The 23,820-nt window shown below is 42.9% G+C and overlaps 2 protein-coding genes across 4 annotated transcripts in view; both read left to right on the forward strand.

The window, feature by feature from the left end:
- The window catches only part of CRIM1 (cysteine rich transmembrane BMP regulator 1), a 171,759-nt gene extending 166,682 nt beyond the window's left edge, over positions 1 to 5,077 (forward strand). For both annotated transcript variants that reach the window (XM_056852506.1, XM_056852507.1), the window contains 4 exons: positions 343 to 537; positions 1,235 to 1,357; positions 2,509 to 2,696; positions 4,156 to 5,077. In XM_056852506.1, the coding sequence (XP_056708484.1) occupies positions 343 to 537; positions 1,235 to 1,357; positions 2,509 to 2,696; positions 4,156 to 4,332 (683 nt within the window). In that variant the 3' untranslated portion in view covers positions 4,333 to 5,077. The remainder of the gene's footprint in view (positions 1 to 342; positions 538 to 1,234; positions 1,358 to 2,508; positions 2,697 to 4,155) is intronic.
- Positions 5,078 to 22,396: 17,319 nt separating this feature from the next.
- Positions 22,397 to 23,820, forward strand: part of FEZ2 (fasciculation and elongation protein zeta 2) — a 34,443-nt gene continuing 33,019 nt past the window's right edge. For both annotated transcript variants that reach the window (XM_056852611.1, XM_056852612.1), the window contains exon 1: positions 22,397 to 22,653. In XM_056852611.1, the coding sequence (XP_056708589.1) occupies positions 22,397 to 22,653 (257 nt within the window). The remainder of the gene's footprint in view (positions 22,654 to 23,820) is intronic.

Raw genomic sequence — 23,820 nt, forward strand, 5'->3', positions numbered from 1 at the left:
TTAGCTTAAAAAACAGCCCCTCCAGCCCTCTAGAAAGATTCCCCATAGGGAATAATGGAGCCAAATAGTATCAGAATCAGTGGGGGAACAGATCCAAATACCAAACCGGTATTTAGAACCTGGGTAACCACAAGTATGGATGTTTTTCAGCTTCTTGATATACAGATCTGAAAAATGCCTCTTTTCACCCCGAAATGCACACCCCTACCATATACAGTTATTTCCAGCCAAGTTTTATCCCAGCCAACCAAGCACAACGAGCATATGACCACTTGTTTTTTCTTTGCCGATTACTTTGAAATGACTTTGTAACTTCTGGTCATGACAATATTATTTCCCCAGAAGACACATCATCAAAGAAGGCAGTTTGTCACTTTAATGGGAAAACATATGCAGATGAAGAACGTTGGGACATTGACAGCTGCACACACTGCTACTGTCTGCAGGGCCAGACCCTTTGTTCCACAGTCAGCTGCCCTTCTCTTCCTTGTGTGGAACCCATCAATGTTGAAGGAAGCTGCTGCCCCATGTGCCCGGGTAAGGTTTTATACTCAGTAACGTGTTCAGTATTTATCAGGACTTTTATGTATCCCACCAAAACCTGATAATCACATCTCAGTACTGTAAAAACGCAGGCCTGCCAAAATCCTTAGTTGTGGTAGTCAGATAGTCAGCTGTTTATCATATTCTTATTGATGAGCCTGGAAAGTGCTTTCCTGTTTTTACTCTGTTCTTTGCCAGCAATAGGGAAAACAGAAGAACAAACTCTGTCAATAGTTTTATAATTAGGCTGTTCTCAGTACTTTTTTTAAACTTATTGTGCCAAAGGGAATAGATCACACTTGTAGTGTTTCCTAAATTCTGATAACATCTTATTGCTCATCTGCCTTAATGTTGAGATAGGTGATATTATTTATATATAAAGGGAAACTTTTATATATATATATATAATATAAGGTGCTAAAAGTGCTTTTTCCAGCTCATAATCCTTTTAGGTCAGAGAGCAAATCAGTAAGCATATGAATTAACACACTACAAAGTATCAAAAGCTATCTCCATGAAAAGAATATTTAGTTCTCTTTTGCCCTGATAATAGAACCAGTACATAACTAGCATAAAATATTAATAGGCAGGAAATCTAAAGGATTTTTTTCTGAGCGAGAGTTTAATGGCTATTGAATAAACAGCAGTAGACTTTGTCAATGAGTTTCTGTGACAAATATAATTTTCATAGAGATGTATGTACCCGAACCTACCAACATTCCAATTGAGAAGACAAACCGTCGAGAATATAATGAACTGGAAGCACCAGTTTGGCCTACACCCAGTGAAAATGACATTGTTCGTATCCATAGAGGTAAGCTGTATTTCATCCAAACGCTACCATCAGACTTCATGAGTGAGAGACTGTGTGGATTGACCCCTCCCCCTAAAAAAAAAACCACTTTTCACTCCTAATGCCACTCTTAAGAAAACTTTTAAGACTTACAGATAGCACAGAAGGAACCACGCTTCACTTTGGGATCCAACCCCAGTATCTACTACTAGCCCACTCCTCTCTTTACACCTAAATGTTTAGTGGTCCCTGCTTGGGCAGTTATAAACAGACTATGATTAATCTGTGTACATTTGTCTCTTCCCATATACCTGGCTTTCCAACCCACTACCAATCTCTCCTCTGCCTGATGCCAAATGTTAACGTGTTTGAACATCTAAGTTTGGCTTTGTGGTTTGGCAGAGATTAAACAACCTAAGCCAATATAAATAATGATTAAACAAAAGGTTTATGCAGGAAAATGTGTTCAGGAAAAACATTACATAATTTCAAGCAAATTTTTAATTATTGACATTTTTACTAATTGTAATGGTAATTCTGTATAGTAAACCAATCCATACTCAGGATCAAAGAAAAGAAATGGTTACAGAGGGCTATATATGTCTATCTACCTATTTCTTTAGAATATATCTATCCCACTACTCCAAAAAATATTGGCCAAGAAAAAAAATTAACAGTTAAAACAACAAAAGTCACAGCAATAAAAATCTCAACAATAAAGCAGTATTGCTAAAATCAGCAATATAAGAATTTATAGACAATGGGTAGATGATAAAATGGGGGCTAAATACAAAAAAAAGGAAAAGTTATGAAAGGATTGGGTGAAATTAAATGTTTTCATCTGTTGCCAGATAAATCTCAAGAGACAGGGCATTCACAACTGAGAAGTCACCCCAGAGAAAGCCTTGTCCTTAGTCATCACTTTAAAGAGTAGGTGGGAATCCAGTCACAACTAATCTCATCTAGCTTGGCAGTAATATACAAAGCTAAGAATCTTAAGTATGCACGCAATGCCACGCACAATTTGAGGAAACCATTTAAAGATTTTTGTTTTGCTTGAGGACTGAGTAAAAAGCAATAATGGATTGTTGAAGCTCTTCTGCTATTTGATATGAGAGAGATTAGCGAAGTCTAGTTGTATTGCTACTAACATACTTTTGCCCACTTTTCAGATATGGGTCACCTTCAGGGGGATTTTAGAGAAAACAGAGGATCAGAGTCAAGCACAGAGGCATCTCTTAGCTCTCTTGCTTGGGTGACGGTGCCCATTATGATAGCCCTAGTTCTTATCATAGCACTTCTGCTTATCAATCAGAAGAAACAGTGGATACCAGTATCCTGCTACAGAGCCCCATCAAAGGTACAGTTTTGATACATTTACTTATTAGACTACATTTCATAAATGTAGGTATGCAACTTTATTAATATAAACAGGTACCATGATTTCATGAGAGTATCTCAACTTTGTCCCTTGGGGATGATTCAGGACCATAATCCTCACAAAGACCTTGCTTCCACCTTCAGTGAATGGAATCTGTCCTTTCGCCCCCCCCCCTTGTTTATCAAAGGTGGTAGGAAGCCTCTATTCAATACCTGAAGACTGCACAAGGCCTTTTCCCCCTTCGCTAGAGGCAATGGGTACAGTAGTTGCACCTTCCCTAATGCTGTAGATGCTTGTTCACGCATAAAGATTCACCATCTTCTAGAGAGCAGTGGTCTATTTATCACCTATATCATAATTTTGTTCATTTGTGTTATTTGATTGAACTGATGGCTCTATTTTTAGCACATTAATTGGCCTTCTGAATTTCATATTCTCTAATCCTTTTTTAACCTTTTTTGGTAGTCTTGGTTAGCAAGTATTTGTGACAACTAGTAGATTAAATAATTGAACTGAACCTCACAGTACTAAAACTCAGACTCACGATGACAGTAGATACAAGACCATCAAAACAAAATACTGTCACACATAATTAAAATGCAGAATTCATTACTACATGATGTGTCAAAGGTCACTACTTTAATGACTTCTTTAAAAAACTATGGATGGGCCTATCCATGGTGATTATCTCAGATCACTAAATAAAATCTCTAATTATAAAAAATAGTTGTATCTCTAGACAATTTACTCTCTTAAAAGTAAAGGAGACACAGTGAATTTGTGCCAGGATTGCTAGTACCTCACCCAGACCAACACTAGACACATGGCAAACATATTATATTGACTCGCATGGCACCAGGGCCCGATCCTGCCAACATGAGCATTAATTGTTTGATTACTAAAAGCTGAAGGCAACCAGGGAATTCTTCTAAAAATCCATTTCATCCTGAAACTTTCCCCACTTCTACAACTGACCCCTGTCTGCCAGATCTCCTCTCTATGGCTGTTTTCCCAGTTCCTGTATCATCTGAGAACTGAAGATTCTGTGGTAAATTAACCTGGTGCCATAATAAATTAGTTGGGTATAAATGCTGCATGCCTGTCTTGGTCACCTCATAAGCTAAACAAATTGGACAAGAGGAGCCAAAATTATTTCCTGGAAAGGATTACCCCAGATTGGCTATTTGCGTCTTTGATATTTCCACCAGACAGGTTAGACAGCTCTCTCAACTGCACACCACTAAACTGAAGGACATAATATAGTGGATGCTGTTGCTTACACAAAAGTGCAGGATTGGATGGTTCCCATCGTGTTCATGATATGTGTAATAATGTGCATCTCTCTCCATTTCTTGGATAGGAAAGACAATTTTATGTGTTATATAAAAACTGTATACGTAAGTTGAGTTTTACATGTTGTTCCTTTGTTCTCAAACAGCCTTCCTGCCTAAACAATCAACTGGTATATGTGGACTGCAAGAAAGGAACTATGGTTCAGGTGGACAGTTCTCAGAGGATGCTTAGAATTGCTGACCCAGATTCAAGATACAGTGGATTCTACAGCATGCAAAAACAGAACAACTTACAGGCAGATAATTTCTATCAAACAGTGTGAGAAGTTGCATCCTTACCAAGACGTTAAGAAGAAACAAAGACTGAGTCTGCTATTAAAATAAAACTAGAATTGTGCACTTGCTTAGTGGATTGTATTGGATTTGTGACTTCATGTACAGCTCTAAGATCTTACTGGGATGGGCTCTGACTCCTGCAATGTGCCAGAACAAGCATTCCCACTTCTTGCGATAACTGACCAAGTGTTTTCTTAGAACCAAAGTTTTAAAACATTAAGATGTTTTGCTTGTAACATAGTATTAGAGGTTGTTTGGGAAGAAGAATTTGAGGTTGTGCTTGAGTGGTTATAACAGGGGGCCTCAAAGAAGAGAAGCTGGTCAGCTTAGCTTGGAGTCAAAGCAAATAAGAATATAGCTTTTTCCTGTCACTCCAAAATTGCATTTATTGCAGTGAAGTTATAAGCATAACCCTACCTGAACTCAAATAACAAAGTATAGGGTTTTTAGGCTGTGCTAAATATACTCCTAAGAGAGTACCTGTCATGTCACAGGTGTGGTGTAGCTGCAACTATGTTTTTCTACCTGATCATAAGCTGCAATAGCTAATGACATAGCAAGGAAAACATTATAGCAGAAATACAAAGGGTGAGTTTATTTAATATGTGTACAATTATACCTTGTGCTGCTTTTTGTTTTTCCTTGTGATGCTGATTGTCTAGATTTTGGCAGTTAGCAAATGGCTAAGGCCTGTATAATTCCTGATACGAGCACTGGGTCTTTTCGACAACAGTATTGAATAGGGAGCGAAAGGAAGGAAAAGTTTAAAAACACCATCTGATTCCAGAACTTGTGGTGTGTGTGTTTCTTTTTTTTATCATTGTGTATCCATTTCAGGTGGTCCAAATGTTTTTCTTTGGAGAAAAAGAAAAAAATGATGTTGGATGAAGATCTTGCTCAAATTAGTTCTTTTTTAAAAATCATTGTAAGGGTTTTTTGTTGTTGTTGTTCTTTACTGATTATGCAGACTAGAAACAACTTCCATGCTAGGAAGCTGCTTAATTTTAATTGTATATTACTCAAGCACCTTTTTGGAAGCTCAGAAAGAAAGGAGATCATGCTTCTTTAAAACTTCAGCTTTATAGAAATATTTATGTAAATATACTTAAGCTAAAACATAGCATTTGTATGTCTGTGTGTGTATATATGTGTATATATATGTACATATGTATGTGTATATGTATATATACGTCTGTGTGTATATATACATATACACATATATACACACTATATGTATATATATGTATATATACAGTATATATATGGTATTTATATATATACAGTATATATCAGTATAATTTTGTATTTTACCCTGTTGAATGTATTTTTACCTGAGATTTTACCCAGTGCAGAAATGAACAGGCATTCCATATTATTTCTTAATCATTTGTGAAATTAGGAACGCCGAGAGCATCTCATTCTACCTACAGTTTTAATTGATTTGGAAGTGTGAGTCTGTGTGTGTGTGCATGTGCACTCATGCCCTCATGTTTGCATAGATTTGTGCAGCACGTGCACAGTTTTAGCAGTAAGCATTTCTCTTGCTACTTGCTACATTTCAGGGTGTTTTCTTTTCCTTTTCCTGCTGGCCTTAAAAAGGTCGTAACTCAATGCATTGGCTAGATACGCTGATAACAATACAGGCAGCACTAATCAGCTCCACAGAACAGCACCATTCACACTCTGTTATATTTGAACATAGTTGTCGAAACAACTACTGGAATACAGTCTACAGCTAGCTGGAAGTTCGTTGCAGTTTGAGTCGTCACGTTTAAGTTGTACCATACAACATTTCATTTTTCCAAATAGGTCTTGGCACTTTTATACTAACTGCCCACTTGTGCGTTGCCTCTTTCTTTTACAGTTGCTTGTCCTAAGACACAGATACCCAGTATGCTTAATGTGAAAAGAAAATGTATTTTTTTGTAAAGGAACTCTCAAGTATTGTTGTAAATACTTGGTCAGAGGTTACTGAACTTTAAAACTGAAAAACCTAATTTATTATATGACCTAATTTATTAATCTGAAGATTAACAAATGTTTTGTTTTAGAATATCAAAAAAGTGTTCTAGCTGTTTGCATCAAAGAGAAAAATAGGTGTATCATAAAGGCTCAACATTTTTCTGTTATGAATTCAGTTTCCAAAAAACAAAAAGAGAAAAAATATAGTCCCCCAAGCATTTTATACTCAGTATGTCAACGCTGAAAGAAATGTTACTATCCAGTTACTACTCAGATTCTGTCAAGACAAATCATCCATTCCTTTCATAAGAATAAGCAGTCTTTCTCCAGAAATTGTAAATGCTTGCTTTTGTTTTACAATCAAGGCCCTGTTCTGAAAAATATTAGCAGGACATGGCGTAAAATGTTTTTATTATTTTATTATTATTTTGAAGATATTATTTATCCTATGTGCTGTATCCATTACACTCTTTTACTTTGGTTCCTGTTGTGCTCTTGTAAGAGAAATGCAGATATAATTTTTGAAAAATAAAATAGATGCATATGTGGCACTTGGAGTGCACTGCAATTCGGCAGGTTGCTTGTTTACTTTTCAAAATGTAAGACGGTTTCTTGTAATTCGGCTCTTGGCAGCACAATAAAAATTAACTTGATGAACTTTCTATAATCTTCAAATGCATTTTTTCTGTAAAATGTTGAGACGTTTATTGCTTTATGAGTATCAGGAGGAGAAGTAAGGTGTATGGTTCAGTTCTTATCCTAATGTACTGAAATGTACTTTGGTCCAGTTCTTAACCTAATGTACTGAAAAATTGCTAACACGTTTATGAACATGACTTTGGTATGGTATGGCAATACAGCCCTATAACATGATGTACTGATGTTCTGGCTTATTAAGGGCATTCATCAGTACCTGTCACATGACCTTATTCAAAGGACCCACTAAAGCTCCATCAACTATTTCAATATTCATATCCTTAACGTAATCCTTAAGTCTCAGATGCAACTGGTTTTAACGGTACTTGTAACACTATTGGTAAGCCACTAATGTTAACTCATCCCACAAATGTTTGTGATCAACTACCACAGCAGTTCTTAAGAGTAGTTTTGGCACAAAGAAGGGTTCTGAAAATTATATGAACAGGAAGAGAATTGCACTGGTTAAAATAAAATAATTTTATGTGAATAACTGGGCTGGTACACAGTACTGCAACATTTGGAAGCAGAAGTCAACTGCTGCTTCAAATGACAGTACTGTGCCTAGTTACAATTAATGCTTAAATCTCTGATACAAAGAAATTGTATAGCAGAAGTACTGCTGAGGTGTTCTGTCCAAACAAACACGACAGCTATTCACCTGGAATTAGCATGCTAAGAGGATGAACATAAAAGTTATAGAAAACAACAGAGTCATGTTCTGGGGTTGGTCAAGGGAGGTTTTGGTACAAGAATTCCTGATAAGGGAAATTTTGATTGGTGGCAGCCAAGACCAGGGCTTCCCCAACTGTTTAGGGAAATCTGTTTCTCCTCTGCACTGTGAGCAGTTTCTTTACTGGACATCAACAACATCATCATCTTCTGGCATCAGATGAACACTTTTTTATTCTGGAAATTTATTTCCTCGTGCTTTAAGAAAAGTTTTTACATGTGAATGATTATGAGAATGTTTTGCATGTTTTGAATTGTTTGTGCTATTTTTTCTTTAGTAAGCTGCCTTAAACAGCCCATTCCTGAAGAGGGGGTAAGATCTGCAGGGAGTAGCACAGCTGTGCTACCTCCTCAGAGCCTTCCCGCCTGCCAAAAAGTAATTTTAAATGTTTTACAAATTTTAAAAATTGACTGCAGTGAGCCTGTGCCACCCAAAAAGGTGGCACAGCAATGCCAGAGCGCGAGGGGGCGCTCCTGGAATGAAAGGGGTTAGGAAGCTACCTAAAGGCAGCTCCGCCCCCAGGAATTCCCTGCCAGCTTGGCTGCGCGGGGACCAGCGCAGCTCCACAGCTCCCAGACGCCGTTGTGTTTGCCCAGGTTAAAGGGGCACTTACATCGGCATGGGGTCATGCCGGCTCCTAAGGAGCTTCGCTCGCCCCCTTAGGATTTCTTAGTCTTTATTTTAAATAGAAAGGTAGGATATAAATATTCTAAAATAAAATCCTTATTTTAAAAAATAAAATAAATGATGCTCTTTCGCATTTTCATAATGTCCTTTGAGAAATGTTTATCGTATCTCCTTCCAAGACTAAAACAGGTGATTTTTCTTTAAGAAATCAGAAATACTTTCCCCCTTCCTCTGCCTAATAGTATTCCTGGGCTATTTATATTTTAACAACTTACATCAGTGAAAAAACAGCTTCAGCTAGGTGGTGTGAAACTATTACTGGCATGATTCCAGTGTCTGAAACACCTCTTCTACATTCATACCTCCCCTCCCAAACTAGCTTCCAGCTAAAAAAGACAGCCAGTTTGCAGATTGTGCTACTATATAGGGGATTAGAGGCCAGGGGGTCCTTGCACAGGCACAAAAAGAACTATGTATTCCTCAGATCACAATTGGGGAGGGAATCTTTCAGGTGTTCCCTAAGCAGCCTGATACTGTACATATTGGGTCGGCTCCTGTGATTCCCTTTGATCAAGTTTTTCTCCAAATGGACCTCTCTTTTAAAAAGACTCTTCTTTCTCAGAGGAAGTCTTTGTCTGTCAGAAGAAGTCTATTGCTTATTGGAGGAAGACTTAGAGGAAAGGGGTTATAGGATCCAATGTAGCAGAAGGAAATCATAGGATCCAACCCATTTACTCCTAGATTCCACTAGCTCAATGGGACTTACTTGCAAGCTTCCTGTCTCTCCTCTTCATAAATGGATAAAATAGTCTTCCCTCTCTGGAGTCCTACTTAGACTTTCATTATGTAAAATGTCATATGAAATATCTTTACAACTTCTCGCATTATTTCTCAGTTTAACTTATTTGTGTATTTTTGTTTTTAATCAAGATGGTATACGTTCCTTGTTGGCAGACCTCCTCTGAATGTTGCTTGCGTTGAAAACCCTATGGGGTTGCCATAAGCCTGTTGCAATGACAGCAAAACCAAAGGTTTTCTGTATTTTCAGGTGGATAGTCATGTTGGTCTTGTTACCAAAATTGCTCTTTGATTGGAGTCTGCAGTAGAAGAGCAATATTTGAGTCCAATAAGGAAAGGAACAAGAGCCACTTCCACACATCTCAGCATATTTGGTGGCATTTAGAGAAAACTAAGATTCAAGTCCAATAGCACCTTAAAAAACAACAAGATTTCCAGCGTATAATCTTTCAAGAGTCCAAAGTTCCCTTCATCAGATACAATACATCCGAGGAAAGGAGCTTGGACTTTCAAAAGCTTATACTGTGGAAATCTTGCTGGTCTCTAAGGTGCTATTGGACTAGAATCTTCGTTTTCTCTAGATGCCACCAGTCTGCTGAGATGTAGTGGCTCTTCTTCCATTCCCTTCTACATTATGTAATTATTCCCAACAGAAAAAGCAACCCATCTTGACTGAAACATAAGGTATCCTGCTGCATCTGACCAGTGTTCCATGTAGTCCAGCGTTCTGTTTTACAAAGCGGCCAACAAGTTGCACTTGGAAGGCCAGAGCATGGAGCCAAGGCCTTCCCCTGGTGCTGCTTCCTGGCACTGGTATTCAGGGGTTTGCTGCCCCTGTATATGGAGGCTCCCTGTAGTCACCGGGCCTCTTCTCCATCTGTTTAATCTCCTTTTAAAGCTATCCATGTACATCCCCTGGCAGTAGATTTTATAATTTAATTATGCCTTGGATGAAGAGGTACTTGTAGAGTGGCCAGTAGAAGGCTCTAAGGTCTATAGAGTCTATAAAAGGTAAAGGTCCCCTGTGCAAGCACCGGGTCATTCCTGACCCATGGAGTGACGTCACATCCCGACGTTTCCTAGGCAGACTTTGTTTACAGGGTGGTTTGCCAGTGCCTTCCCCAGTCATCTTCCCTTTACCCCTAGCAAGCTGGGTACTTGTTTCACCGACCTCAGAAGGATGGAAGGCTGAGTCAACCTTGAGCTGGCTACCTGAAACCCACTTCCGTCGGGATCGAACTCAGGTCGTGAGCAGAGCTTTTCACTGCAGTACTGCAGCTTGCCACTCTGCGCCACAGGGCTCTGTATAGAGTCTATAACCCATGTACAAAAGTCATGTGCTTCACACCTGTCTTCACACCTGCTTTCACAGATTAATTTGAATAATCTAGACATTTTACAAGCAAAGAGCAAAATAAAAAACAAAACACTTCACAGTGGCTCAGAGGGCTTGTAGGATCACTAGTAAATTGAATAAAAGCCATCCAGAAGGATCAGTTAAGGAAAAAGTGCCATACGCTATTGTTGCAGACCCTGATTGTCAATGCTTGAAAAAAGCTGTCCTGAGAATTTGTTTTTACCATTTCAGCAAAAATCTGTTACATCCTTGGAAAGATAATTGTGAATCATTGAAGCAGAAATAAATTTAGCAAAATTGGAAGCAAATATCTGTTTGAAACATTGAATTGGCAACATTCTAAGCTTAGAATTGCTTAACTCATAGAATTAAAGATCAATTAATTGGTCATGTACATAAGAACATAAGAAAGGCCCTGCTGGATCAGACCAAGGCCCATCAAGTCCAGCAGTCTGTTCACACAGTGGCCAACCAGGTGCTTTTAGGAAGCCACATACAAGATGACTGCAGCAGCACCATCCTGTACATTTCACATAATTGGGCCTATATAAGAGCCACACCCAAAATACCCCTGAATCTCTGATGTGGGTTGTGTGAACTACCTAATCTTTTTGAAAGTGCTTTGGTGAGAATGTCAAAAAGGGTATTTTATCTTTTAATCTTAAAATAGTGTGTGTGAAGTGCTGTCAAGACACAGCCAGTGTATGGCGATCCCTGCAACCCTGGAATTTCTTGGAGGTCTCCCATCCAAATACCAATGAAAATTGGCCCTGCTTAACTTCTGAGATCTGAGGAGATCAGGCTAGCTTGAGCCATCCAGTTCAGGCAGATAGTATAAGGGATGATATATATATCTTTCTATTTCTGATTTCATTTACATATGCAAGTGTTTGTGAATCATTGTGATTCTTTTATAAAGTGATTAGTTTTAGATAAAAATCTTTATATGAATGATCTTTCACTGAGAGACAAGGTTTTCACTTGACACCTGAAATAAATAAATTTATGACTTTGGTCAGAAGGTTGCTAACCTACAGAGATTGGTTAATGGAGAGAACGGCTATCTCTACAGCCCTGTGGTGGTTAATGTGTTGCTTTGGAAGAGTCAAAGAGACCCATTGTTTCCATGTGTGTGTAGTGTTTAAAAAAGAATGCTTCAGGGAGGGTGGGATTCACATGAGTTCTTTAATCTTCTAGGACATTCCATTACTGGTATAAAATTGGCAGTCATCATAAAATCTTCAAGAGAAGATTACAAGATGAGACTGCTGAACCTGAGTTCATTCAGAAATAAAACAATGGTCCCCCCTCCCCAAAAGCTGAATAGGGACACTGGATTCTTACCTCACTAGAGATGCTAATTTTCTCCATCTAAGCATCACTAGAAAAGATAATAATGCTAGGAAAAGTCGAAGGCAGCAGGAAAAGAGGAAGACCCAACATGAGATGGACTGACTCTATAAATCAGTGGTTCCCAACCTGTGGGGGTCGCAAAGTGTTTTCTGGGAGGTCGTCGCCACGTTATTTTTACTTGTAATTATTTTTACTAAAAATTTCACATGGAGGTTTTTAACATTTATTTATTAAATTCAGCCACCGCGGAGGATAATTAAAAATATTAAAAGCTCGCCGTGTTCTTAACACAGTTGAAGATTACCTTGTATGTTTTGCTGGCAAAGCCATGTTTGCAATGATGTAATTGTAATTCAATGATGTCCGTAATCGTCAAATTGGCGCGAACTTAGCTCACCAATGGTCAACCACTTCCAGTTGGCGCCATGATGGAAACCGCCCACTCGCTACCGAGCGCGGATTAGCTATACTGCTTGCACGTGGTTTGCACTTTCTCAAGAGTGCCAGTCAATCGAATTCAGGTATTCTACCGTGTTAGTTTCTCTTGGGGTTCCTCTTCCCCAGGTCCTCGTGAAGTTGCGAGCATCGTGTCTTTCTTCTCGATGTGCTGCCTTGGTGACAATAAAAATTAAAAATGACACCACAGTGTCACAGCGGTGCTAAATGCTCTTCTCACAACCTTTTCCCATGAATAAATAACAAAAAAACCGTAAAAGAATTGATTTTTTTCATATTTATATTTCAGAAATCCATACTCATGGAGAAAAAACGTAAATATTCAGAAGACTATCTAAAATTTGGCTTTACCACCGTGATCAGCAATGGCATAGAGAAGTCACAATGTGTCTTGTGCAATGTTGTTCTCAGTGCTGAATCTATGAAACCTTCAAAACTCAAACGTCACTTAGAGACAAAACATTCAGAACATGTTAAAAAGGATTTGGACTTCTTCAAACGCCATGAAACTGGTCTCAAACGTCAGAGACTTGATCCTACAGGAAGTTTTCAGCAACAGAGCACAGCAGCAGTGTAAGCATCATACAAAGTCGCTTTAGAAATTGCCAAACAAAAAAAACCTCACAAGATTGGAGAAACGGTCATCAAACCTTGTATATTGAAGACGGTGAAGTTAATTTTTGGGGAAGCCAGCGAGGTAAAGATGCGACAAATATCTCTCTCCAATAACACTATTCAGAGACACATTTCAGATATGTCCGTCGACGAGAAAGAGCAAATTTTGAGTGAAATCAAAGCTTCTCCATTGTTTTTTCAAGCTGATGAATCAACAGACATAAGTTCATGTTCTCAGTTGCTTGTCTTCGTGAAATATATTCATTCAGATGACATCAAAGAAGAGTTCCTGATTTGTAGTGCACTTGAAACCACTACAAAAGGTGAAGATATCATGGAGAAGATAAATACTTTCTTTGAAACTGGAGGACTACAGTGGAAAAACGTCTATGGGGTTTGTACAGATGGAGCACCAGCTATGCTAGGGTCGAAGTCGGGCTTTCAAACAAAAGTGAAAGAACTTGCTCCCCAAGCAAAGGGCATTCACTGCATGATTCATCGATATGCTCTTGCCAGTAAGACTCTTCCAGCTCATCTGCAAGCGGTACTTAATTCTCTGATCAAAATTGTGAATTATATAAAATCTCGAGCCCTCAATACTCGTCTGTTTAAAGAACTTTGTAAAGATATGAATTCTGATCATGAGGTTCTTCTTTTCTATACTGCTGTACGCTGGTTGTCGAAAGGAAATGTTGTGAAACGTGTCTTTGAGCTGAAAGATGAAATCAAGTTGTTCCTGGAAGTGCAAGGGAAGCATGACCTTGTGGCTTACTTTAATGATAAAGTATGGAAGAAAAGAGTTGCTTACTTAGCAGACATCTTAGACCAGCTAAATAAGATGAACCTGAAACTTCAGGGAAAGGAAACGCATATTATCCAATTTCAAGACAATTTTCGGGCATTTTTATCCAAGCTGCAAAACTGGCGTCAGAAAGTAAATCTTGGAAACATTACCATGTTTGAAAAACTCTGCGGTGTGGTAGAGGAATCAGAAGATGAACTGGATGATAATCTGAAGGAAGAGATTACTGGGCACCTTGAATCCCTTGAAAAGGAATTTCAGCGGTACTTCCCCGAGCTTACAGAAGAAGAAGCTGCACTGGCACGAAACCTATTTTCTGCTTCTCTGAATGCAGCCAGCATTCCCGATGAAATACAGGATGAATTCTTAGATCTGCAGAAGGATTCTTTGGCACGTAATTTGTTTTATGAAAAATTGCTGACTCAGTTCTGGTGTGCTATGTATCAATCATATCCAAATGTCACCATGCTCGCCTTTCGAGTTTTAATTCCATTTGCCTCTACATATCTCTGCGAGAGTGGATTTTCAACGCTTCTTCATATCAAAACAAAGGCAAGAAACAGACTAAATGTTGAGGATGACATGAGGTTGGCTTTAACAAACACTCAGCCATTAATTTTGAAGCTGGTTACCCAGATGCAAGCACAACAATCACATTAAATATTAATTAATTATCTAATGAAATTAGATAATATTACGTTGGAATTATATTCTGAAAAATCTATTTTTAATGTGTTTTCTTTATCCTATTGGAAATGTCATTTTATGGCTTTATGCAAATGTGGCGGGGGTCGCAGGTTACTTGGCAATTGTAAAAGGGGGTCGCGGCTCGAAAAAGGTTGGGAACCACTGCTATAAAGGAAGCAACAGCCCTCAGTTTGCAAGACGTGAGCAAGGCTGTTAATGGGTGAAAACGCATGGTCACCTAGCCCAGTTCCAGCCCAGTTCCATCCCCGTTCCACCCAGGATCAAATGAACCCGCATTACCTGGAATGAGCAGGGACTAAACTATGTGCAAATGGATCCATGTAAACAGAAAATGCGGGTTCCTGCTGAGTAAGCCCTCCTCCCCCACCCCAGCTCCTGGTGATTGGTCCTTTCAAATTGACTAATGGAGGCTCCCCCCCCCCCGCGTGTAATTTTAAATGCATTTTAAGAACTAAAAAACAAAAAATGGAGCTACCTAAAAGAAGGGGGGGAATCCAAGCCTCGTTTTAAAAAATACTTTCTTTTTCTCAGAAAAAGCTCCGAAGTAGCAGCAGGCAGGAAACAGTTGAATCCCTGCCGCTTCAAACACTGCTTCGCGATTGGCTGAGAGACATGCCAATCATCTGTGTTTCCCCATTTCTGTTTCTCCCAGAAGAGGAATGGGAAAGGGCGGGTTCATTTTGCTTCGATACAGGGCTGAAAGAAGAGTAAATAAGGTATCCTCCGTTTGCGAAGATTTGATCCTGGGTGAAACTGGGAGGGAACTGGGCTGGAATGGGGCTGTAACTGGGCTAAGTGACCATGCGTTTTTGCCCAATGATAGGACTTTTTGGTGGACGCTGGTCTAAAACGCATGGTCACTTAGCCCAGTTCCAGCACAGTTCCATCCCCGTTCCACCCAGGATCAAATGAACCTACATTACCTGGAATGAGCAGGGACTAAACTATGTGCAAATGGATCCATGTAAACAGAAAATGCAAGTTCCTGCTGAGTAAGCCCTCCCCCAACCCCACCCCAGCTCCTGGTGATTGGTCCTTTTGAATTGACTAATGGAGGCTTCCCCCACCCCCGCATGTAATTTTAAAAGCATTTTAAAAACTAAGAAAACAAAAAACAGAGCTACCTGAAAGAAGGGGGGGGGTCCAAGCCTCATTTTAAAAAAGACTTTGTTTTTCTCAGAAAAAGCTCCCAAGTAGCAGCAGGCAGGAAGCATTTGAATTCCTGCCTCTTCTCAAACTGCCTTCTCAAACTGCCTGTTTCTGTTTCTCCCAGAAGAGGAATGGGAAAAGGCGGGTTCATTTCGCTTCGATACAGGGCTGAAAGAAGAGTAAATAAGGTTCATCTGAATGGCTTCTATGCAGTCCCACATTGGGACTGCGCAGGCGCAGGCCAGCCACGGAAAAGAATTGTCAGCTTCCAGCAAATTCCAAAAGAGTGCTCCCCCTCCCCTCGGGGCATGCAATCTCCCCGCCCCGAGTCACATGACCCAAGGAGGAGGGAGCACTCTTCCCTCCAGTTCTCTTTCTGCCACCACGGAGAGAGAACGTGCTTAGCTTCGTTCCAGCAATGGTTATGGAGTCTAAGAAGATTGCTCCATTCAAGAAGTGCTCCTCTTGTGGGGCAAAGGTTGCCAAATTTGATCCCCACAAGGAGTGCTTACTCTGCTTGGGAGAAGGACATGTTTCCTCCTCGTGCAAGAGCTGTGGGAAACTCACGGCCACAGCTCTGAGGGAACGCTCGTCCCGCCTTATCTCCCATCTCTACAAGGTGTCCCTTCGTCCTCAGGAGGATTCCTCTGACTGTCATCCCGGTAAGGCATCCTCTTCCGAAGGGGCCCCTGTCGCCAAATCTACTGGGGTCTCTGTTTCAGAGAAACCACCCTCGGTAGTCCTTCGCCCGGCGAGGTTTATAGCCCCGGGCTCCCAAGATGGCCGCGGCCGCGGCTCGTCAAAGCGTGCTTCCCGCTCGAGGTCTCCTAGGCGTTGTCCTCCCTCTCGGCCTCCAAAGTCCCCGTCGGATCCTTCAAGGAAGGGTCGGCGCCGTTCGGCCTCGAAGTCGCCGAAGTCTTCTCGGCACCGTCTGTCATTGACGCCATCACGACTCCATCCTCAGCTCGCTGTGGCATCGCGTTCTGCTGAGCCCGTCATTACTGTGGAGGATTCCCCTCCTCATCCCCTGGCAACCCCCTCAGCTCCAGACCCGAGCAGGGCCCAGGAGGTACCGGCGGAATTTAAGGAGCACCTCCTCCATCTTTACAAGGATGTGCCACAAGTATCCCTCGACAGAGGCTCTGCCCCGGAGCAGCAAGAGTCCCATACTGGCACCACTCAACTGTGCTCCGAAGGTGAGGTTCGGGAGCCACCGACGCCTTCTGGCCGCAGTCGTTCCAGGAGCCGGGACCATTCAGGTCGCTGCAGTGGATCGGGCAGTCGGAGCCGTTCCCGTCGGAGTCGTTCCCATCGGAGTCGTTCCCGTCGGAGTCGTTCGACTTGTCGAAGCCGTTCCCTTCGTCAGAGCCGCTCTCCGCGTCGGAGTCGTTCGGCTCGTCGAAGCCGTTCTTCCCATCGGAGCAGCTCTCCGCGTCGGAGTCGTTCGATTCGTCAAAGCCGCTCGACTCGTCGGAGCCGCTCGTCACGTCGGAGCCGCTCTCCCTGTCGGAGCCATTCTCCTCGTCGGGACCGTTCTCGTCATTGGAGTCGTTCTCCTCGTCGGAGCCGCTATCAATATAATGTTTTGCCATTTGGCTTGTCCACTGCCCCTAGGACTTTTACAAAGTGCCTCGCCGTAGTGGTCGCGCACCTTTGCCATTAAAGGATGCGTTATATTTCCTTACCTTGATGACTGGTTGGTGGTGGCCAATTCAGAATCTGAATTATCCTCACGCATGGATTTGATCCTTGCAACACTTCACGACCTAGGTCTTCTAGTCAATTTTGAGAAGTCCCACCTAACCCCCGCACGGGCCCAGACGTTTATTGGGGCACGTTTGGATGCCTCTTTGGCCCGGGCTTTTCTTCCTCCACCTAGAGCTCACGCCATCAGAAAACTGATTAACAGTTTCGTCCGCAATAGGTTCCAGTCGGCACATCGAATTCAAAAATTACTGGGCCTTATGGCCTCCACCACGGCGGTGGTGGAGTTTGCTAGGCTTAGAATGCGACCACTGCAAAACTGGTTTGTTAGAGCCTTTACGATTAATGTGGACCGGCAATTTAAACGTTTGTCCATCCCTAGATACGTTTTATCCTCTCTACGATGGTGGACGTTGGATGTCAATGTCCTGTCAGGGGTTCCCTTCCGTAGACAATCTCCGGATAGATTTCTATTCACTGACGCTTCCCTGGTGGGTTGGGGGGCTCACTGCGACGATCTTACAGCACAAGGGAGATGGTCTCCTTCGGAGTCTTTATTGCATATTAACTTGCTTGAGCTTCGTGCCATCCGTCTTGCTCTGTCTTCGTTTGCAGGGTACCTGATGGGTCGGCGCGTTCAAATCGCCACAGACAGCTCCACCGCCCTGTTTTACCTAAACAAGCAGGGCGGCACAAGGTCCGTTTCGCTCTGCAAAGAAGCCAGCAACATCTGGGAATGGGCCATACATCACGACACCTCCCTCTTAGCAATTCACATTGCGGGCAAGAGCAACACACTAGCCGATGCCCTGAGCCGCTGTCCAAACCTTTCTCACGAAATCACACTGAACAATGCATGTCTGCAACATGTTTTTCATCTCTGGGGTCGTCCTCTAGTAGACCTTTTTGCCACGCAATCCAATGCGGTATGCCCCAGATTTTACTCCAGGGCGGGGGTCAGCCCAGGCTCTCTGGGAGACGCCTTCCAAATTCCCTGGAAGGGGACCCTGTTCTATCTGTTTCCCCCATTCCCTCTACTTCAGAGGGTTATTGCCAAGGTGATCCAGGACAACACAGATGCCATCCTTGTCACTCCCTACTGGCCCAGGAGATCATGGTTCGCAGTGCTCAAGTCACTTGCACGCGGACAGTGTCTACTTCTCCCGAGAGACCCCTCTCACCACCCTCCCAATCTGCAACTGGCGGCTTGGAGGGTCCTTCCTCAAGCCTATGGTCTGACAGAGTGACCCAAGTGCTTCTCCACTCCCTCAAAGCTTCCACTCGTCGTTCTTACGACAATAAGTGGAGACGTTTCTCTGACTGGTCATCGGATAAGGGCATCTCTCCTGTTACCTGTCCCTTGTCTAGTATTTTTGATTATCTACTGTTCCTTAAGGATGAGGGCTTATCTAACTCATCTATTAAGGTTCACTTGGCCGCTATATCGGCTTTTCACCCAGAGGTGGACTCCTTCTCGGTATTCTCTCACCCCCTCTCCAAAAAGTTTTTGAAGGGCCTAAACAATTTATATCCGCCCGCTGCCCCGCCAGTCCCTCAGTGGAGCCTGTCTCTAGTGCTCTCTCGTCTCATGACTTCCCCATTTGAACCCCTGGCCACCTGTAATTTGGCCTTGCTTTCCTTTAAGACCGCATTTCTGGTCGCAATAACCTCAGCTAGGAGGGTGAGTGATTTGTCGGCCCTTTCCCACTCCCCTCCATACACTGTCTTCCACCCTAATAGGGTGGTCCTTAGAACTAGATTGTCATTCCTACCCAAGGTAGTGTCTGCTTTTCACCTTTCACAGGACATTGTCCTACCTGTTTTTTTCCCTAACCCGTCTTCAGACGCTGACAAAGCCCTTCACTCGCTCGATGTAAGGAGGGCTCTCCTATTCTATATTAACCGTACCCAATCCTTTAGGGCTGTGGACAACCTTTTTGTCTGTTTTGGGGGGAAACACAAAGGACAGCGGGCCTCTCCTCAAACCATCTCTAGATAGATTACATGTGCTATCAAATTAGCCTATGACCTTGCTCACCAGGATTGCCCTCCCATGATCAAGGCTCATTCTACCAGGGCGTATGCGGCTTCCATCGCCTTCTCGTCAAGAGTAGATATCCGGGACATCTGCAAAGCTGCCACTTGGTCCACTCCATCGACGTTCATGAAACACTATGCTGTGGATGTGGATTCAGCAAGAGATGCAGCTGTGGGACGTGCAGTGTTGCAGTCCTTATTCCGGTGATGTCCCACACCCACTGTCCTGATAAGCGAGCTCACTACTCTCCCAATGTGGGACTGCATAGAAGCCATTCAGATGAAAAACAGAGTTTCACTTACCTGTAACTGTTGTTCATCTGATGGATCTTCTATGCAGTAACACATTCCCTCCCTCCTTCCCACTGTGGGACCTTTTCCGTTGGTATTGTGGATGGTTCCGTGGCGGCAGGTTGGAGAACTGGAGGGAAGAGTGCTCCCTCCTCCTTGGGTCATGTGACTCGGGGGGGGGGAGATTGCATGCCCCGAGGGGAGGGGGAGCACTCTTCTGGAATTTGCTGGAAGCTGACAATTCTTTTCCGTGGCTGGCCTGCGCCTGCGCAGTCCCAATGTGTTACTGCATAGAAGATCCATCAGATGAACAACAGTTACAGGTAAGTGAAACTCTGTTTTTGCCACACCAGGAGGGGGACGATATACAGGAGGTGGTTTCCCGTCAAGGCCGGAGGAAGGTCATGGCTAATTTTTAATTTGTTTCATTTATTTTATTAGTTATTTTTATAACCCGCTCTCCCCCGCAATGCCGGGCTTAGGGCGGCTCACAACAAACTCATTCAACAATATAAATACAAAAAAAGCATTTAAAAACAAAACATTTAAACAAAATAGGTTTAAAACAGCCCCATGATTGTCATTTGATACCCAATAATAAATGGTATACCGATATAGTAAACATAGGGTTGCCAGCTCCAAGTTGTGAATTACCTGGAGATTTTTAGGGCGGAGCCTGAGGAGGGCGGGGTTTGGAGAAGGGAAGGACTGCAATGCCATAGAGTCCAATTGCCAAAGTGGCCCTTTTCTCCAGGTGAACTGATCTCTATCATCTGGAGATCAGTTGTAATAGCAGGAGATCTGCAGCTAGTACTTGGGAGGTTGGCAACCCTGAGTAAACATAAATAGTACACCGATATAGTAAACATGCTTCTTTCCACCTGTACGTATTCAATAGCAATCAAGACTGAAGGGCAGAAGATCTGAAAGTGGCAGTTTTCAATTTTTTTTTTTTTTTTTACGGAACGGTGCACTTCAGTGAGAAGTAAAATTTAAAAATCGTGTTGCGACTTTTCTAAAGGCGCCTTCTATCCTCCGGGGGTGGGGGGTCTCCCATTTCAGACGTTACACTGCTAATGGGAGAACCCAGCCTTGTCACAAGTTGGCCATTTATGCACGGGAGGTTTGGCTACTCTTTAGATGCACTTTTTTTCCCCCTCATCCAAATTCTCAGAACTCAACAATGAGCATGCAGAGTTTTGAGAACGCGGGTGGGGAAAATGCGCACTGTTGCAAACCCAAGGCGAAAAGCCTCCCACGCATAAATGGCCGCTATTTCAATAAAGCCACAGCCTTCAATTTGCAAGACCTGAGCAAGGCTGTCAAAGACAGGACCTTTTGGAGGACTTTCATTCATAGGGTCGCCATGAGTCGGAAGTGACTTGACGGCACTTAACACACACACACACACACACACAGAATAACAGAAATGATGGTACATAGTCTGAAGGAGAGCGTCTTTTCATCTAGTAGCAACTGACCATCAAACCTGTGTTGCTCAGTGGACCCAGTTTTTAAAATTATCATGAGTGTGCTGTATCTTGCAGTAATTTCACTTCCGTAGGATTAAATAGCTTCAATACTGGAGTCCTCTGGACCCAAGTAACTATGGTTTTGTTGACATTCATCCCTTGTTCCCCTTGGCTCTCCTATCCCTCCCTTCTGTTCCCTTCTCTCTCCACGGTCAGTTGTAAACTTCTTCTGGAAAAGACAAGCATGCTAGGAAAAGTGGAAGGCAGCAGGAAAAGAGGAAGCCCCAACAAGAGATGGACGGACTCTATAAAAGAAGCCACAGCACTTAATTTGCAAGATCTGAGCAAGGCTGTTAAAGGCAGAACGTTTTGGAAGACTTTCATTCATAGGCCATTTATTCATGGAAGGTTTTGCCTTGGATTTGCCACTCTCTAGATCACTGGTTCCCAACCGGGGGTCCGTGGACCCCCAGGGGTCCGCGAGAACTAAATTAAGGTCCGTGAAACAAAGTTATAAACCCATAATAAATTAATATTTTCAATTAAAAGTTCTCTATTATAAAATATATTCAAATATTATTCTAAGTTTAATGTTTAACTAACAGTTATGATTAAAGTTTATTTTCAAATTCTCGGAATTTTTATTTTGAACCTTGGGGTCCCTGCACTGAACAAAAAAGTCCTAGTGGTCCCTGGTCAAAAAAAGGTTGGGAACCACTGGTCTAGATGCACATTTCCCCCATCTCAAAACTCTGCATGGGGGCTTATTGTTGAGTTTCGAGAATATGAATGGGGGGAAAGTGCATCTAAAGAGTGGCAACTCCAAGGCAAAACCTTCCATGAATAAATGGCCATAGGGTCGCCATGAGTCGGAAGCGACTTGACGGCACTTCACACACACACATTTCAATCAAGGAAGCCACGGCCTTCAGTTTGCAAGATCTGAGCAAGGCTGTCAGACAGGGCATTTCGGAGGACTTTCATTCCTAGGGTCGCCATGAGTCGGAAGCGACTTGACGGCACTTCACACGCACATTTCCAGGGACGAGGGGCCTGCAGCCCACCTTCCAACCAGCTTCCCATCCGAAGGGAGAGGAGAGGCTGGATTAAAGCGCCCCACACCCCGGAAGGGACCGGCTCACGCGACCTAGCTAGCCGCGGCCTGCTGGCCAGACCGGGCCTGAACCGGGAGCGCGCGGCCGAGCAGGCCGGAACGAACAGCGGGCGAGCACGCGCACGCCGGGCCCAGTCGCTCTCCGCCCGCGTGCGTGCGTGCCTGGCGCGGTCGGCCATGGCGGCGGCGGCGGCGGCCTCGCAGCGGGACGCCTCCGGAGACTGGCAGGACTTCTCCGGCTTCCAGCCGCCCGCCGCCGCGGAGGCCGAGGGCCGGGAGCCCTGGGCGGCGCCGGCTGGGGAGGGGGGGCCTTGGGGCCTGGCCGCCAGGCTCCCGCTTGGCTTCCCGCCGCCGCCGCCTCGGAAGGGCGAGGGCGGAGAGGCTCGCCTGCCGCCGCGGCCCCTGGGCGAGCAGAGCGCCCTGCGCCACGACGAGTGAGTGGAGGCTGCGGCCCGTCGGCCGGGGGCAGAGGCGGGGGTGGGGGGTAAGGGGGGGGTGGGGCTGAGCTGGGGGGCAGTGGCGGGTCGGGTCTAAAAACCTTGGTTGCCAGGAGACAGAGGGCGCAACTATGAGGCCGCCGTTTGATTTTTTTTTTTTAAGAAATGAAATAAAATTTCCAAAAGAAATGACATAAAATTTCCAAAAGAAATAAAATGACATAAAATTTCCAAAAGAAATAAAATTTCCAAAAGAAATAAAATGAAATAAAATTTCCAAAAGAAATAAAATTTCCAAAAGAAATAAAATAAACTTTCAAAAAGAAATAAAACAAAATTTCCAAAAGAAATAAAATTTCCAAAAGAAATAAAATTTCCAAAAGAAATAAAATTCAATAAAATTTCCAAAAGAAATAAAATTTCCAAAAGAAATTTTTGGGGAATTTTTTGGCCGACACAAATTCCCCAAAATTTTGGGGGGAAAAGGCACAATTAAAATGTTCAGACAAGCATTAGTATGTAAATGTTAACAGTATGTAAATGGCAATAGCAGGCGTGATGGGATTTGGTGTGGTATGCAGAAGAGTCTGTGATGTCCAGGGGAGAGATGGGTGTGGAGAAATCAGCACTGGTACTGAGCCATGAATGCAAGGTCTTTATTCAGCCCAGGTAAATGCATTGACTTTAAGTTTGAATATCAACTGTAATTCAGCAGTTTCTCTTTCCAATCTCCCTTTCACATATGCCTTTCACACATCTCCCTTTCCATCACGCCTGCTATTCACATTTACATACTGTTAACATTTACATACTAATGCTTGTCTGAATTCACTCTCCTCTACTTAAAAGACAGATGGATTTACATTCTAGCTGTATCTGAAGAAGTGAGCTGTGGCTCACGAAAGCTCACACCCTGCCAGAAAATATCTTTGTTAGTCTTTAAGGTGCTACTGGACTCTTGCCCTTTTCTACTACTGCAGACAGACTAACACGGCTACCCACTGTGAATTAAAATGTTGGGTGCCTACAGTAATACCGTTGGAACTTCTATTATGGCCTCCTTGGCCATCTTCTGGGCATGGGGTAGGGGTCGCTGGGGTAGGGTTGCCAGTCCCCAGGTACTAGCTGGAGATCTCCTGCTATCACAACTGATCTCCAGCCGAA

This window comes from Euleptes europaea, chromosome 7 (assembly GCF_029931775.1).
Source record: "Euleptes europaea isolate rEulEur1 chromosome 7, rEulEur1.hap1, whole genome shotgun sequence".
Classification (NCBI taxonomy): Eukaryota; Metazoa; Chordata; class Lepidosauria; order Squamata; family Sphaerodactylidae; genus Euleptes; species Euleptes europaea.